The sequence below is a fragment of the Neomonachus schauinslandi genome, chromosome 9 (genome assembly GCF_002201575.2).
Source record: "Neomonachus schauinslandi chromosome 9, ASM220157v2, whole genome shotgun sequence".
NCBI lineage: Eukaryota > Metazoa > Chordata > Mammalia > Carnivora > Phocidae > Neomonachus > Neomonachus schauinslandi.
The window spans coordinates 37958312-37975758 of NC_058411.1; the positions used below are offsets into that span (position 1 = coordinate 37958312).

Below are 17447 nucleotides of genomic sequence, written 5' to 3' on the forward strand. Positions count from 1 at the left end.
GGCTCCCTGCTCAGCAAGGAGTCTGCTTCTCTCTCTCCCTCCCCAACCCCCCCAGCGACTCATGCTTGCACGTGCTCTCTCTAAAATAAATAAAATCTTAAAAAACAAAACAAAACAAACTTAACCTTCTACCTACCTACCCTTATTTTCTTAAATCTTATTCAAGGCTTCACTTCTGTTCTCAAACAGTTGAGTATCTCACTTCTAAGAACAATCATTTATTAATGCCTCTGGTTTTCCCTGCTGAGCTCTTTGCCCCAGAAAGGTCCAGTAGCTGGAAATGGAGTCTGGGGCCAACATTCCTGGTTACTTGATAAAACCATTCATTCTTTTATCCCTCCCACACTCCTAGAACCTGATTTGATTATCCATCCTTATCCTTCAGAGGAAATTGAATCCCTCTCTAGCCCCAGTTGGCTAAGTCATAATTTGTCTAAGACTTAGACTCTAAGCCACTGGTTCTGTATTTTAACTGCATATTGAAAGAAACCATCTGAGGAAATTTTTAAAAATGCTACTGATCCCACCTGGGCTCTAGGGTACCCTTGGGGACAGTGGCTTGGCTTCCATTTCCCTTGGCAAGTGATTGATTTTAGGTATGATCATGTGATGCTCAACTGGTCAATGGGGATATGAAGCTGGGAAACTTCCAGGAAGGCTTTCTACTTTTTTTAAAAAAGTCTTTTCAAAAAATTTTAAAAAGTCATGATTTGGGGGGTGTTCTTCTGTCTCTGGAGGGTGTTGTCTTCATGTGCCCCAAGGTGAAGGAGCTTTGTTTAATTTAGAAAGTGACCTGTGGATATTATCTCATTTGATCCTCCTATCCTCTGAGGTAGTTACTAGCTTGCTGTTGGTGATGATTCCCATTTTACAGTCAGGGAGACTAAGGTTCACAGAAGTTTCAATGCTTTCTCCCCAGTGACAACAGCCCATAGTAGCAGAGCCAGAATAAACCCAGCTCAGCCTGGTTCTGGAGACCATGATTTTCAGCCTATTAGCAGAGGTGTGCTGATAAGCTGCCAAATATATAAAAAAACAAAAACTTCAGATTGGTAAATGCTACAAATGTTCATGGTATAAATATTCTCACTATGCCCAATTTTAAGCTATGTTGTGAATTCACTGAATACTAACTTAGGAAGAGTTTTGTGCAATTGATTCTTGTGAGCCTGTATGAGCCAGCTTCAGCAAACCACCAGAAAATGGGGCAAGTGCTTAAACCCAGCCTTTGGTGCTAAGAACCACATTTCTCACCAACCTCCTAAACGGAGCTTTCTCTTAACACATGCTTCCCCAGAGCAGATCTTTTTTTTTTTTTAAGATTTTATTTATCAGAGAGAGCTTGCATGAGAGAGAGAGCACAAGCAGGGGGAGTGGCAGGCAGAGGAAGTCCCCACTGAGCAAGGAGCCCAATATGGGACTTGATCCCAGGGGATCGTGACCTGAGCCTAAGGCCGATGCTTAACCAACTGAGCCTCCCAGGCGCCCCCCAGAGCAGATCTTCATGCTGGAGTTCTGCCTTGTTAGGACGGATGCTTATTAGCTCTTGTCCCTAGAAGGCAGATAAGCACCCTGAGAACAAACCAGTAGGGGTGAACTTCAGAGGTGTTCCGCCTCTAGGATGCCAAAGATGCAGACAGGAGTCCCGAGGGCCATTTACCATTCTTTGGCATAGTGAGCCAGGAGAGCCTTTAGCCTTTGCTTCATCTATTTGCCCTCTGAGCTGCTGTGCCTTTTGTACACACTTGCTGAGCATTCCAAGCAATGCTGTGCCCAGATTCATGACCGGGGTGGGGGGGGTGTACAGTGAAATTGCAGGGCCCGGGGCATATGGCCCATGGAAACATTATGGTAGGACAACTCTGGGCCTGTTCCAGTGGGCCAGGGGAAACAGCACAGTTAGAGTGTGCTTGCTAAGCCCATTCCAAACTGTGGCATGATAGTCCTTAAAAGCTGGCAGGGACCTCTCTGATTGTTCACTCTGACCCCCTGCCTGTCATCCCACCAAGGGTTGTAGACTATGTGAAGATGTCCAGGGATGGTAAACTCCCTCCCTCCCGAGGAAGTTGACTGTACATTCGAGTACCTTTGTGTAAAAAGTTCATTTTTTAAGGTTAGAACAAATTCTGTAACCCCTGTTGAAGTCTGACATTCTAGTTCTAACCCTGGGGCTATAAATTTCCAGGCTAGTCTCTCTGCATATGGCAAGTCAGTCAGGATAGACCAGGTTACGCTACAGTGATGAACTGCCATAATCTGAGTGGCATTAAACAGAAATAAAAATAACTATTTCTTGTCATGCAACCTGCCCAACAAAGTTTGGCTGAGGGCTTGGCTCATGTTAATCACTTGGGATGCAGGCTGTCAGAGTCCGGTTGTCCTCTCTCAACCTAGCCATTCACTGGAGGAAAGAGTCTGGTCTGCTGGAAGAAAAGGATAGTCTCTCCACAGCACTGAACTGTTCTAGTCTGCAAATATTGTACATCATTCTGCTCTTATTGGTTAGAACTATTCTTGTGGCCTTACCTGTCCATAATGAAGCTCCCGCTACCTGCCCAGGAGGCAGAGAGTTGGAACCACTCCGAGCAGCCTTCATGATTACCACAGTAGTTTTTCATCTATTTGAAGGTAGTTAGGACATTCTCCTGCCTTCTTCCTCAGGCTCCCCCCGGTTTACCTCCTCACTACTGTGGTCTATGCTTTTTGCTCTCTTCATCATTCAGTTGACTTTCCTCGGAACATGATGGAGCTTTGTATCTCTTCATGCTGGGTGTCTAGAGCAGAGTCCAGTTTTCCAGGCCCAGCCTGATCTTGGCAGAGCTCAGTGGGGCTTATCCTTTCTCCCATCTGGGACCCCACGTTTAGGAGTCGGGAACCTAAGATTGCATCTTTATTTTTGCAGCCACCAAGCACCCTGCAGTTGTGTAGTCACTAGTCACTGGACTGTAAGCTTCAAGATGGTGGGGACTGACTGTTTGACTTGTTGTAGTGTCCCCATCACTTGGAAAAAGGTCCGGTAAATCCTAATTTGTTGAGTACATACACTTATTCTTTTCCTCTGCCTCCTTCTTTACTCATAGTGTGAAGTCCTAACTCCATCTTGTCCTGACATAATTAGCTTTTCAGACTCAAGCACAGGCTATATTTATTTCTTACATTTATTCCAGCATAGAGCTATGAAAGAATATTGTAGGAGTCAAAAAATGTGTTTGACACCCAGCTGTGATTATATCCTTCAATAGGACATTTAAGCACCTACAAGGTGCCAGGTGCCATGGATACAATTATGAGGAAGACCTGAGGCCATCATTCCACTGAGTGGGTTAATTCAGGCAAACAATATAACCTCTTCAGACTGTACATTACATGAATGCAAGGCTCTTTGGGTGTTTTTTCACTCTAGTTTTCGCAGCAACAAGATCATGCCCGGCAGAGTCAGTGCTCAGTAAATATTAGTTTAAGGAGTACATGGACTTCTAAGCTTTAGTTTGCTCTTTTGTATCAGAATCTGCTGGGAGGGCATGTGTAGTTTGAAAACATAGTAGCTCTTTGTCCCATTGTCTAGTTTTTGTTTTTCATCATGTTGCTTGGTTGATATAATAAGATTAAAGAAAGGTGTGAAATTTGTCTGTTAATCCCAAAGGAGTAGAGGTTATCTAAGGTTGTAGAACACTATTCCAGATTAGTATCCATCTATTAGTTACCATACTTAGATTACCATTGTTCATTGAATTCCAGCTAGGCCACAAGTTAGTGAGATTTTGTCACATATGTTACTGAAGCTCAGATACGTGAAACCTATCATATACCTCTGGATTAACTAGTCTAGAAACCACCCAAAAAGAAAATGAGATTTAGACTTTCCAGATTTATCTCTACGAGCTTCTGTACAGTCCTGATGATCAGTACCCTTTCTGGTGCTCCTGAATACTACTAGAGTAATTCTGTTCTGCAATTTTGCCTCTACTTGCTTCGATGCTTTATATAATCTATTTATTTACCTTGGGCTACAATTCATTTTACCAATAACTTTTGTGATCTTTTATATCTTAAATTCCTTTTCCTCAAGGAGAAACACAAGAAGTAGAGCTAATAAATCTTTTTCTTTCATTGTGTTCTATTATCAGTTTTTAGAAGGGGGCTTATCTTCTCTTGATCTTGTGCTGATCTTTAGAAAGCCATTTTTCCTTTCCATGTATGAACATGAGAAACAATCAGGTATGAGAGCTTGACATATGATTTTAGGGGCTGGTGATCTGTATGAGCCTCAGGGGTATTCGGGATTGAGACAGTCTGCAGAGAGGGTATGTGGGTGTGAAAATTGCATGGAGATGGACAGGGAGGCAATCTGAGTGATAGTCTTGTGTGAGGCATGAGCAATACAGCGTTGACCACCCATATCCCTCTGTCACCTTTGAGTCATGAGAGCACAAGGCTGGAGAAACTTGAGGGATCATCTAGGTTTTGATGTTAGGTCAAACAACTACTAAATTATCTCTGGTTTCTAATTTGAAATCCCTCCAAAGAAAATTCCTGTCTCAACCTCTGCAACCCACTTGCATATTTGACCACACTTGGTGCCTACACAAGCTTCACTTTGTTTAGCTGGAATTCTAGCTATGGTCCAAGCCCTCAGACGAATGAAACCTCTGTGGGTTAGAACTGCCTTGGTGGCATGAGAAAGGCAGTCCTGGGAGGTGTGGAAGGGTGGTACATGGGAACAGGGGTGTGAAGCCCAGTTTCTAATAAGAATACATAGGACTTCAGGGTCTCTCATTTTATTAGGAATGATTGTCACAGAGATCTTCATCTAGGAAGTCAAATCCCTTGGATCTACTAGTGGCTTCAAACCCTAGGACCTAGGAAACATCTTGAGCACACATCCTCTCTTCTCTGAACTGGTCCACGGGCATGCTGAGTGTCCAGAGGGTGACCAGCAGGTACTGGGGTTGGAGTATGGTCTCTGTTACCTGGTCAGAAGTGAGTTAAATGGGCCTTCAGGTTAAATATGAAAGAACAAAAGCATTCCTGAAAGGCTTGAGGGAAGAGCTACTTTAGGGAAACCATGGATATTTCTTAGCCTCTTTTTTTATACTGAGCAGCACAGTTTCCAGCATAGTACTGGTCACGCATGTCAATCAGGGCAGGATGACCTCAAAACAGCCTGCCCAAAGTTTTTTTTTGTTGTTGTTTTTTTTAAAGATTTTATTTATTTATTTGAGAGAGAGAGAATGAGAGACAGAGAGCATGAGAGGGAGGAGGGTCAGAGGGAGAAGCAGACTCCCTGCCGAGCAGGGAGCCCGATGCGGGACTCGATGCGGGACTCGATCCTGTGACTCCAGGATCATGACCTGAGCTGAAGGCAGTCGCTTAACTGACTGAGCCACCCAGGTGCCCCTGCCCGAAGTTTTTAAGAGTCTCCTGAGAAATCTCTGCAGCCAACCAGTTAGAAAGGTAAAAGCCCTCCAGCTTAGAGCTGGCACAGCGCCCCTGTCAGGTGAGCTGGGCTGCATGAGGGACCCAGGGCTCCCCTTCTGCCCACGTTCTGGTGGATCCCCCTCTGCATCCTTCCCTCGGTGCTCTGCAGTAGTGGACAGTCATTGCCAGTACTGATGGACTGTTTTCTCTGTCCCAGCCCTGGGTTAAGTGCTTGACCTAGAATACCCCAGCGAATTTCTGCAGGAATAACCCAAGGCTGGCAAGTGCTATTCTCCCATCTCACAAATGAGAACATTGTAATCTAGGGAAAAGAACCCCTTTCCCAAGAACAGAGAGTAAATGGCAAATCTGGTGCAGAGGTCTGCCCTGTACTCAAGTCGGTACCCTTAAGCCCCTGGGAGGAGGCAGGATCATGCTCCCAGCGGTCTGGGCCAGGACAAAGATGCAGGAACACGTGGGAGAAATCCAATGGCAGCTGCGCTTTCTGGGCTCTCAAAGAGCCTATAAGATAAATACACAAACCAGGATTCTATGGCTTCTTGGTAGTTGGAAAACTGCCTCTGACTGGTTGAGCTCTGAAAAATCCAATGCCAGAGGGAGAGTGCGCAGAAGTGACCAGCTCACGGGGTGAGTGAGGAAGGTGGCAGGAGGGGATGAACACCTGCCAGGGGCGTGGAGGTGAGGGTGGGGGCAGCCGGGACAGGAAGAAGCTGATGGTGACATTCTTCGTTTTGATTCTAATTCAGCCAGGAAGGAAGGGAGATGACAAAGGCCCATTTATAGCTGCATTCGGGTCCACTGTGTTCAGCCTGCAATTCCGTTCAGAGGAACACTGGACCCCGGGGTTGATTTCCACTGCAAATGTCTCAGGCTGTATCTGAGGCGTATCGTCCGAGGATGTAAAATAAGTTCTAGGACCCACCGTGACTCTGTGTCTAGGGCATTTTCATTTTCAGTGTAGCCAGATTAAGCAATCAGTACGACCAAATTTGAGAATAAAGAGGACAACGTTTTATGATGTTGGCCCATGACATGGTCAAAGCCAAATCGGCTGTGGCTGGGACATTTTCGAGGCAGCATACACCGAATTAAGATCAGTAAGTGATAAACGGGTGTTTTATTTTTCTTTGCTACCACACTCTATCAGTTCTGTAGCTGTTGCAGCTGCCAAGGTCGCCCCATGCTACACTCCTTCTTCCTAGCGACGCCACGGGTGGGTGGTGAGTTCCTGAAATAGGCACCTTTGGGGGTGTGGGGGGGGCCCGAAGAAAGGCCTGGAAACCCCACCACGGGTCAGAGGTTCCCCAGGGGTTCAGATGGGGTGCATATGGCTCAGTATGACCCAGACCATTTCCTCTTCCTCAGGGAGGCTCAGACCCAGATTGCATCACTCTGGACTGCCCGTTTCTTTGAAGGTTGTTAGTGGTTCCAGGCCCTTGACACACAAATCATATAATCTCAGTGCCGATAAATGGTTCTGCAGACAGGATGACTAATCCTGTCCTGCTCAACTGGCAGTTTATCTAGTGTTTCCTGCTAATCCCAGTCTACACCCTTCTTGTTTTCAAAACCCTACAAAACTGGGAAAAATAAAATTGGCCTTAATAGAAGGCACTCACCAACTTGACTAAAAGTAGGGATTCTGGAATTAAACCACCTGACTATAATGCTTTACTTGTAGGACTTGGGGCAAGTTATTTAATCTCTCTGTACCTCAGTTTCCCCATCTGTACAATAGAGAGTGCTCACCTCTTGGGGTTTTGAATGAGTAAATACACTTAAAGTGTTTGGAAGAGGGCCTCAATACACCTGAATTAAATGTCAGGCATTATTAAGTGAAAACCTCTTCTGTGGTCCAAGCTGATCCACATCTCAACATATCAGTTCTTCTTTCAGAGACTCCAGCCTGCATGGACTTCAACGGGGGGATAGCTTGGGAAAGTAGGGAGAGATGGGTATGGGGATGAGGACTAGCTCGGGAGGACAGTAGGGTGATAAGGCCTGAGTTTTTCAAGATTCCTCATCCGAGAGGCAAGATGGTACTGCGCGGAAGGGTAAGTGTGACCTTGTCTTGACCTCCATGCTGTCAGCTGAGCTGCAGGGTGAACCCGGCAGCCCCAGCAGACTCAGCACCTGCTGATCGAATGGCTCGTGTCCAGTCTGTTGCAGGAAGTACGGGTGGGCGACCTCGTTGATCCTCAGAAAGGACCCAAGATTTAGGAGAATGGAGTAAAGTTGTGAAGTGGAGCCCTAACCCTGGCCTTGGAGACTCCTGGGGCTTTTGGTAAATATCCTGTACCTCCAATCTCGTCTCCCAAAGAAGAGGGTGGAAGGAGCAGCACTGGAAATTCTCTCCTAGCATGATCGTTGGTATTCTGGGATTGAAAGAATGGACTTAAACCAAACTGGGTGGCCCAGGTAGCAGGTCTGAATAGACTGTGGAGAGGGAAGCTGTTGAGTGATTACCCATACTCATTAAAGAGGACATCTGGAGCCTTTGTGGGGCTATAATGGTATTTGTAAATAAACACAGGAGGCATGCTTTATGGTTCATCCTTCTTTACCCGTGTGGAGTAAACCACATCGAGTAGCTCCTCAGCCCCACACAGCACTAGAAGACTGTGTTGCAACCTCGCTATGAAGGTTCCTGCTCCCCCTTCCACCTCCCAAACTAGAAAAACCCCTCCCTTTCCAGAAGTCTGCTGGATTAGAACTTTAGTGATTAGGCTCTAGACCAAATCCACTCCTTCCCAAGTCTGAAACCTTTGAGCAACCAATTAAGCTTCTCTGAGCCTTTCTCTTCTCATTTGTAGAAATTAACCCCGGGTAGTCACACTAGAAACAGTGGTAGAAGGACCTGAAGCTATAGTGAAATTGTGTAGGCTAGGTGCTAAACAAAAGTAAAGGGAGGCTCCTAGCAGCTCTGTTAATTCAAAAGTCATTTTTCAGCTGGTAATACAGAAAAGAAACTAGGACAGATTTTCAGTATTGGCTAGATAGCCTTTGGCTGCTCTGCAATTCCGCACCCTGGTTCTAGACGGAGGCCATGTTCTGGCCAATCTGCCATGCGCAGAAGTGATGCGTATCCCTCCCTGTAGGTGCAGTCGAGCACCTCCTCCATCTTTCTTCCTTGCTATTGCAACCTTGGAAGCTCTATTTTCCAGATGGCATATTTATAAGATCAAAGAGGGCCGTTGAACTTGCACTGTATTATATGTGGACGAGAAAGAAACATTGGGCCGAGGCACTGAGATTTTTGAGGATTACTCTGTTGCAGCACTGCTTAGCAGTTAGTACCCTGAGTCAGAATAGAAGTTCTGGTCAGTAAGAGGCCAGGTCCACTTAGGGACACACAGGTTATACCAGCTTTTCAGGAATTTGCTTTAGGCGTTCTATTTATTCGGCTCAAAACCTTTAATTAGGTATCTTGTCGCCTAGTGGAGATGGGACAGATCGTTCTAGACAAAAAGTTTGCTTTTGCTACAAAATGCCTTTATTTCCAGACAAAATTCTCCAACTGCATATATGAGTACATATTATAAGGTCCTTCAGTAAATGTCCTGTTCATGAGTCCTTTCTAATCATTAAATGCATACCAAACATTTTTGTCTCTTAAAATATAACTTAAATAACCTGCTACTGTCTAAGCCATAAGTCTGGTCATTGACAGGAGTGGCGTGCGATTCTTCACAGAGTTCGGTGCGGTATCTGCACATCATCCCATGATGAGATTTCACAGGTCCTTAGGCAGCAAGCCCCTCGCTCACCTGCTGTTTGTGCGGATAGTTGCTGTCATGGCAGCGAGCCCTCTTCTGTGGACAAAGTTATGTGCAGACAAAGAAGCATGATATATGCAAGGTGGAGAGGCATTTCACAGAATGCAAACACCATTCAGGTAAATGGAGCATGAAAGTTCCGTGCACACAAATCTGTTTGTTTACACTAGCAGGGCGCGTGGCACCGTCTCATGGGGCACTCAATAAATATCCGTTCAAGTGAGGATGAGAGAATTAAGCTGGAACAGTTGTCTTGGTGCTCAACATCTGTTTTCAAGATGGGGCTTGACGTGGTGAAGCCCCTTTTGTTTCTTCAGAGTAAATCATTCTGTTTGGAAAGCCATTCATTTCCCTACCGAATTCTTGATTAGCATTTACAGACTTCTCGAAGACTGCGAGTATTCCGGGCTCGCCGGCTTAAGAAGAGCACAGAGGGGCCCAGACCAAGTCTTGATTTGTCTTTTGAAGTGAAAAGCCGGTGGACTCAGAATTTCTAGGATCGAGTCGATTCTTCACACCTTCTCTTCTGTTGGTTCCTTCTAATATCCCAAGCCCAAAAGAGCCATAGAAACTCCTAGGTTGAGCAGTATACTTCTTCATGAAATCTCATTCCGGTATCCACTCTTTCCAGTACCCTGGCTTCCTGAGGACTTGAAAGAGCTGACCTCCTGAAGTTCTGTCCTTCAGAGTTTCCCACCTGTGCTCTGAAGGTAAGGTTCTTGTTCTAAGGCTGATCCTGGGGAATGCCCCACAAAGGGAATTCCTGGGAAATCTGGAGCTGCTTGTGATTCTCAGGTCCTGTCTTTCATTCCCCATCAGGCTAAGGTTGCAATTCTGGAGACACAAAGGAAAAGTTTCTAAATTCATCCTGGTTAATCATAGGAAGATGTCCTTCATCAATTGGGGTTAAAACTGGCTCTTCCTTAATGAAGTCAGGGTCAAAATTACTGACATCTTCTCGGGATTTCTGTCAAAAGGAAACAAGGGTCAGATTTTAGGCACATGAGGCTTTCTCCTCTTCCGGTGAGGTCAGAAGGGCGCTGCAGCCCTGGGATCAGCATTATTTACAGTTAGGACCATTAGGACGAAGCAGCGGGTTGTAGTAATTCTGCTGCACTGTGTATCGTTACGGGCATGTGGGAACCCCCCCCACCCCACTTCACTAACCCCACGGAAATCTTGCTGAGCAGGCCCGCCTTAGGCCGGGAGGTGAAGCAATTAATTTGGTCACCTGATCCAGCCCTCTCACTCACCCTTTACTTGGCATTTCACCAAAGTGCCACTTCTCGACAGGCTCTACTGAGGGACATATATGCTTGGTTGTCTACAGAGTATAAGTTCACATTTGCCTCACCTGTTGTTTATACACAGGACTCTAGGTGTGAAGAGCTTTTCTTGAAAGACGTGGAAGCGCTGAGTTTATTCCTAAACAAGTGTCCCTCGCTTTACTCACCAGCTGGCCTCCTGCTGCCTCGTTGGCAAAGCCTTCCCTCCTCCCCGAGGGGTTGGCAACAGGGGGCCTGGTAAAGGAAGTGGCTTGACTGCCTAGTGGCAGTCATTATGTGTTGGTGCCTAGTGCCCAACCTTGGGGGCTGTTACAGATTAACCCAGCTGTGTGTATGGAAATGTTGATCTTTTACATCTTTATAAACTAATGCTTGGAAAGCTCATTTCTGCCATTGTTAGACCTCTCATTTCTCTTACCTAAGTTGAAGATGCGTTTCTGCTTTCTCCATCATGGATCTCTTGACTCACAGATAAGAAAGAGCTTGGCTCTCAGATCAAGAGCTAGACCACCCTCAAGAATGCCCGCTCAGCTGCCTTGCTTGGGAAGGTACCCCTGGCGCTCCCAGTATTTCTCTAGTCAAAAGAGATTTGGCCTGAGCTCTGGGCTGCAGTGGCTGGTACAGACCCAGGCTCTCCAAGCCAAGGAGCCAGGTTCAGTGAGGTGGGTAGCCTTTCATGCCCTTTCTACTTCCTTGGGGGCTTGGGAAAGGCACCCGGGGGAGCATGAGGAAACTAGAGGAATGATGAATTTCTCAGCCCAACTCTTTTGGGGAAACCTAGAAAATTTCAGGTCTGTTAGGCTCCAGAAAGTTTAGGTTAAGGGAGGATGGATTCCAGAGCAAGCAAGAGGTAAAAGATTGGAGAGAAGTAAACTGGAAAGGGGGAGAGGTTTCCTCAAGGGCCAGCCTCATCCTGGGTGACGCTACCCTGCAGAGCTGAGGCTGAACTTCCAGTTTGGTTATTCCATAGGGGACAACAGATTTTGGTAGAACACGGAGGTATTTTAAAAAAGAGGAAAGTCTACTCTATGGTCTTAGACACTTACGATTCTGGGTCTGAAAGGTGGTTCTACTTGGCGATGGTTCAGCTGGGCCCAGTCGATTTCCTTAAAGAAAGGATGTCTCAAGATGGCATGCTCCCCACCCTGAGTCAGGCTGCCCAGGCGCATGGTGGGGTTCTTGGTCATGAACTAAGAGGGGAAGAAAGAGAGTCGATCATTCAATAATAGACAACAAGTAGGTCACAAGATGGTAGGCATCCGCTCTGGCAGAGAAGCCTGTGTGAGGCTTTCTGGCTGATCTTGCTTAACTAGCTGAATTTTCCATTATGGGCAGCACAGCCAACATGAATCATCCCTTAAAGGCCAATTGCTTGTGTGTATTTATGGCCTTCGCCACTTCCATTTCAGACGTGGCCACTAAAATAAAGCTGAAGGGTCCAGTTTTTTTCACTGTAAATACCATGTATTTTTCTTTCCCTTTTAAAGAAAAACTCTTTATAGAACAGTGTGCCTTTCTCGAACACTGCCGTTGTCGACAGCCCACAGCTTATGAATAGGACTACTTTTAAGAACAGCTGTGCCATTTTCTGAGGACCTGACCAGCCAGCCAGGATTCCCGCTCTCTGACAGGACCACAGAGAGAAGAGTGAGGGTCATTATTTTGAAGATCTGTGGGAAGACGCTGTGAGAGTAAAAAACCCAAAGTTGGCCACTTTTCTTCATGCAACAAAGATGCTCCTCTTCTCCTACCCTTCCATTTTGAAATGTTTAATGATTGAGAATCTTGCTACATAGACCATTTAAGCAATGTGTATATATAAATCCTCTGTATTTCTACCAATTGGGAAACTTCCCTCCGGCTGAGCTCCTATCAAGATATTTGGAACTAAATCTACTCTGACAAAAAGGCCCGTAAGGTGTTCTAATCGCGTCCAAATCAAGGACTCAAACAGGATAATTTACTTTTCAGGTCCAGAATGTAATTTTTCAGTTTTAAAGACACTTAAGCTAATTCAAAATAAAAATTGCCTTGGATTAAAAAGTTTTGTTGTAAAGTTTAAATCACGTTATCTTTAAGACTGTCCCCCCCAAACACCCCTTTCCAAGTTTGATCTGTGAGCACAAGAGAAGAGTAATGCTGTGTTCCTAGAACTTGCTCTGCAGTGGAATTTCCAGAGTAAATAAAAAGCCCCTGCTGTTGGAGGGGTAAAGACCTGCCAGGGGAGTGTTTGGAGGCGGCATCCCGGCCGTGCCAGGTGTCCAAAGCTGCATAAGCCTCCGCTGGTGCTTCAGATGAAAACGACACTGTGGCAGAAGAAGGCTGCAAAACTGCCTAAGCAAAGCTGACAGGAGTGACCTCAGAAAATGCTAAAAAGCCCTCCAAGGGAGCTAATAAAAAATGCAGACACTGATGGCGTTTTTCCTCCCTTCTATGGACAAGGAATGCGAGGCCCTAGATGGGGCTGGAGTGAAGATGGGCCCCGAAAGTCTGGGGAGCTTTCAGAGCTGCACAGGTCCGATCAGCACAGCGCGGACTGAGGAAGTACACGTCTCACAGCTCAGTTCTGTGAGAGCGAGGCGTTCATGCTGCTTGGGTTCTCCTGGATCAGCCTGTGCACTCAGAAAGGAAGGGGAAAATACGTACACAAGAAAAAAGAGTAGGTTCTCTCCTTAGGAACATCAAGGGGGCGCAATCCTGAATGGAATAGGCATCTGTTCTACGAGCTAATTAACAAACAATGCTGCAAAAAAAACCTCAGAATACAAGGATGGTAGAACAGATCCCAATGGCTTGTGGGAAATTTGCAGGCCTGCCAATGAGGAGAGCAGAGGACATCTTGTGAGTGTGTGGGTACAACTTGTTCTTCTGGGCAAGAGGAACAGTGCCTGGCTCTCACCGCCAGAGTGGGAGAAGCCCAGCATCCAAGAGACTTTGTCCATTCTTCCTCGCCTCTGGCACTGAAGCCAAACTTCCAAGGCGCACTGGGGAAAGGCACTGTGCATGAGGGAAGGAGACCAAATCACGGCTGTTCTTCCTCTAAACACTGCATCCCTGGAAAAGGAGACTGTCAGAGTAACCCTTTCACTAGCTTGATACCTTCTCTTAGGTTCTGGTAAGTCCTGAAAAACCAGACAATTTTGACTTTTAATATCTTGCTCTGAGCCCTTTAGACACAGCCATTCTCCAAGTTGAAAAGGGGATCAATTTACAAAGGTTTATGTGGTGTCTACTGTATGCAAGGCAGTGTACTAGCCGTTGTGGGGATGGCGATGACCAAGAAAGTGTGTCTCCACGAAGGAGCTGATGAAGTGAAGGGGGAAGAGGCCAGCAAGCTTTGTGGGCAACCACAGCTGGGTGAAATGAAAAGAGCAGAACGCGTGGCAGCTTTGAAGAGGGGCTGGTCATGAGGAGGCAAGCAATGTCTCCATGAAGGAGGTGGCACTTGACAAGAGAGGAGGTGGATGAAGGGAATGAACACAGGCCTGAAGGAAGAAGGCAGTCATGCCCAGAAGCCAGCGCAGGTGCACACAAGCACCAGGGACACTGGCGTACCCAGTGGAACACAGAGTGTGGTACGACGGGCACGTGGGGATGGCTGGGGAGCCACCGAAGTCTGACAGAGAGGTGAGTGATGACTCCAGCCATAGTGTACTGAATACATCCTGAACAAGGAGGCACGAGATTGGTGGTGGGTGATCAGTTAAGAGATGGAGAAAGTAGCTGAGGAGACCGGACAAGTTCAGAAACTAGAAGGGTTTCTGGTTAGTGGGAAGGCGAAGTTGGGAGCAAGTCCTAGAGGGCTTGTGGAAGAAGAATGAACACAATCCCTAGTGGCTGGCCTTGCAGTGAGTGCGGGGTCACGAGGTCTGCTCTGGCTGCCTGCTGGAGGGGTGGTATTGGATAACAGAAATCAGTAACAAAAGGAGGACAACAGATTATTGGTAGTATTAATCACAGAAGCAGTAACATGAGTAATAGCAGTATTTTTGGGGAATGAAACAAAAATATCCAGCATTTCTCAAGACCTGACAGTGTGCAGATCTGGGAGGCTGAGCTCAGCTTTGTATATGAAGTATGCAGACATCCCCATGGAGATGACTAGTCCTGTTAATCTAGGGTGCAGGCGAGGATTAGAGATCTGACCGTCTGAGATATCAACATTTGGTGAGAGGGCAAGAGATGAAGCTGTTAGGGCAGGCAAGACTGTGGAAAAGGAATAAGAGTATAGAAGTAAGACCAGCCCCAGGCCTCAGACATCTTATTTGGCTCACACAGCATGTTTTAAAATAATTTTAATTACTTAAATATTTAAAAACTAGGAAATGTCATTTAAAAGTCAAGTTTTCCATTTTCTCTTGGAAAATAGGATATTCTAGAACACTAAACCTGCACTTCTTGATATAAAGGGCCTAGAGTCAGCAGTGGCTGCCTTTTTAGATGGAGCATGATCCCTGGCCAGCCACATACCCCACCACTCTGCATTGCCTCACACCTAGTGGCTTCACTCACTCACTTTGCATGGCTCTGAGCCCTGGCACAGGGACAGAAAAAAGCCAGGGGAGGGCTTCTGGTTCAAGATGGCAACACAGGAAGGCCCCAAACTCACCTCATCCATGGACATATCAAATCACCTATTTTATAAAGCAATTGCCCCTGGAGAGGAACTGAGGGCTGACTGAACGGCTTCTGCACAACAAAAGCTAGATGGAGACATGATAACATGATCATAAAGGGAACACTCAATGCTGCAAACTGCAGTGGGGAGGAATAGTATTGAGGGACTTTGCGTAGATTCAATTATCCTGGAGCACAGAAAAAAGCATTTAAGAGTACAACTAGAATATAGAGCATTCAGGGCACCTGGGTGGCTCAGTCGGTTGAGCGACTGCCTTCGGCTCAGGTCATGATCCCGGAGTCCCGGGATCGAGTCCCGCATCGGGCTCCCTGCTCAGCAGGGAGTCTGCTTCTCCCTCTGACCCTCCCCCCTCTCATGTGCTCTCTCTCATTCTCTCTCTCTCAAATAAATAAATAAAATCTTAAAAAAAAAAAGAATATAAAGCATTCAGCCCTAGAACCCTGACAAATGGCAGAAGACATGCTGGAAATCTCTCCAGGTTGGACGGGCTGGCGAGTGCTATGATTACAGTCCCCCTCCACTGTGGTAGTAGCATGGAGAGGAGTAAGGTCCAGTGCCCTAGTGAGCCTGACACCTCAGTGAGCCCCGGGCCCCTAGTCCACACCAGCCCCATCTATCACACTAAAGTGGCCCCAGCATGGCACATCCCAGGACACTTCTGGGCAGCACTCACTACAGTTCCAGCCTTCCTGCCAAGGTGACACAGACACACAGCACTGGAAATACTCCAGGTCACACCACTTTGGCTCCAGATGACTTGCTAGGATGCCCCCAGTGCAGAGTGCTCTGGGACCTTCTAATTCAGCTCCAGCCAGGCCAACCAGGGCCTCCCTGTGTAGAGCACCCTGGGCAGCACCAGCCTTGGCTACAGGTGCCCCTTGTGCCGAACACTCTGGGACACCCTGGCTTGCACCAGCTTCAGCTATCCTGCTAGAGCGCCCTTTGCTTAAGGAGACCTGGGAGGGCCCCAGCCCATGCCAGCTTCAGCTGTCCTGCCAAGGCACCCTCTGCATAAAGAGCCGCAGGACTCCCAGCCCACACTAGCCTCAGCTCCAGTGAGCCAACCAAAGTCACCAGGCACACATGGTCTACACAGGGGACAACCCTACACAAGACCATTCCTTCAAGTTTAGGAAAAGTAGCTATTCTGTGTAATTCATAAAAATTAACACAAAGTCAAGCAAAATGAAACAGAGGAATATGTTCCAAATGAAAAAACAAGACTAAAACCTCAAAAAAAGAACTAAATGAAATGGAGATAAGCAATATGCTGATAAAGAGTTTAAAGTAATATAAACATTTTCACTGGACTGAAGAATGAGCTAAGAACTTCAACAAAGAAATAGAAAATATAAAAAATATCAGCTGAAATATATAATAAGTGAAATGAAAAGTACACTAGAGGGAATCAACAGTCCATTAGCAGATGCAGAAGAATGGATCAGTGATCTAGAACAAGATAAAGGAAAGCCCCCAAGCTGAACAGCAAAAAGAAAAAAGAATTTTTAAAAATGACAAATTAAGGGATCTCTTAGACAGCATCAAGCAAACATTCACATTATAGGGGTCCCAGAAGAAGAGAAGAGAAAGAGAGAAAGGGGCAGAAACTTATTTGAAGAAGTAACAGCTGAAAACTTCCCTAACCTGGGGAAAAACACAGACATCCAGGTTCAGGAAGCACAGAGAGCTGCAAATGAGATGAACCCAAGGAGGTTCACATCATGACACATAATAATTAAAATGTCAAAGCTTTAAAGATAAAGAGAATTTTAAAAGCAGCAAGAGAGAAGCAGCTAATTACTTACAAGGGAAACCCCATGAGGCTATCAGCTGGTTTCTTAGCAGAAACATTGCATATATCGTGCTACTCCCTTCCGGCCTGCAAAATGCTGAGAGGTAATAACCTAAAACCAAGAACACTCTAAACAGCAAGATTACCATTCAGAATTGAAGGAGAGATAAGGAAGTTCCCAAACAAAAGTTAAAGGAGTTCAACATTAAACTGGCCTTACAAGAAATGTTAAAGGGACTTTTTTAAGTGCAAAAGAAAAGGCCATAATTAGAAGAAAATTATAAATAAAAAAATGTAAAACATGACAACATATACATAAAACATGGAGTGGGGAGTGAAAACAAAATTTTTTAAAAATATGTTCGAACTGGGGCACCTGGGTGGCTCAGACGGTTAAGCGTCTGCCTTCGGCTCAGGTCATGATCCCAGGGTCCTGGGATCGAGTCCCACATCTGGCTCCTTGCTCAGAAAGGAAGTGAAAAACAAAGAGCAATACTTTTATCAGCCAAAATGGA

At 46.0% G+C, this 17447-nt stretch overlaps 1 protein-coding gene across 2 annotated transcripts in view; it reads right to left on the minus strand.

Annotated features, from left to right (window-relative positions):
• Positions 1–8925: 8925 nt before the first annotated feature.
• Positions 8926–17447, minus strand: part of PRKCH (protein kinase C eta) — a 217341-nt gene continuing 208819 nt past the window's right edge. Inside the window, exons 13-14 of one of the 2 annotated variants that reach the window (XM_021701358.1) lie at positions 11548–11691; positions 8926–10049 (exon numbers count right to left, since the gene is read on the minus strand). In XM_021701358.1, the coding sequence (XP_021557033.1) occupies positions 9822–10049; positions 11548–11691 (372 nt within the window). In that variant the 3' untranslated portion in view covers positions 8926–9821. Of the gene's footprint in view, positions 10183–11547; positions 11692–17447 lie in introns of both variants that reach the window. The other variant, XM_021701359.1, reaches the window with a different exon arrangement.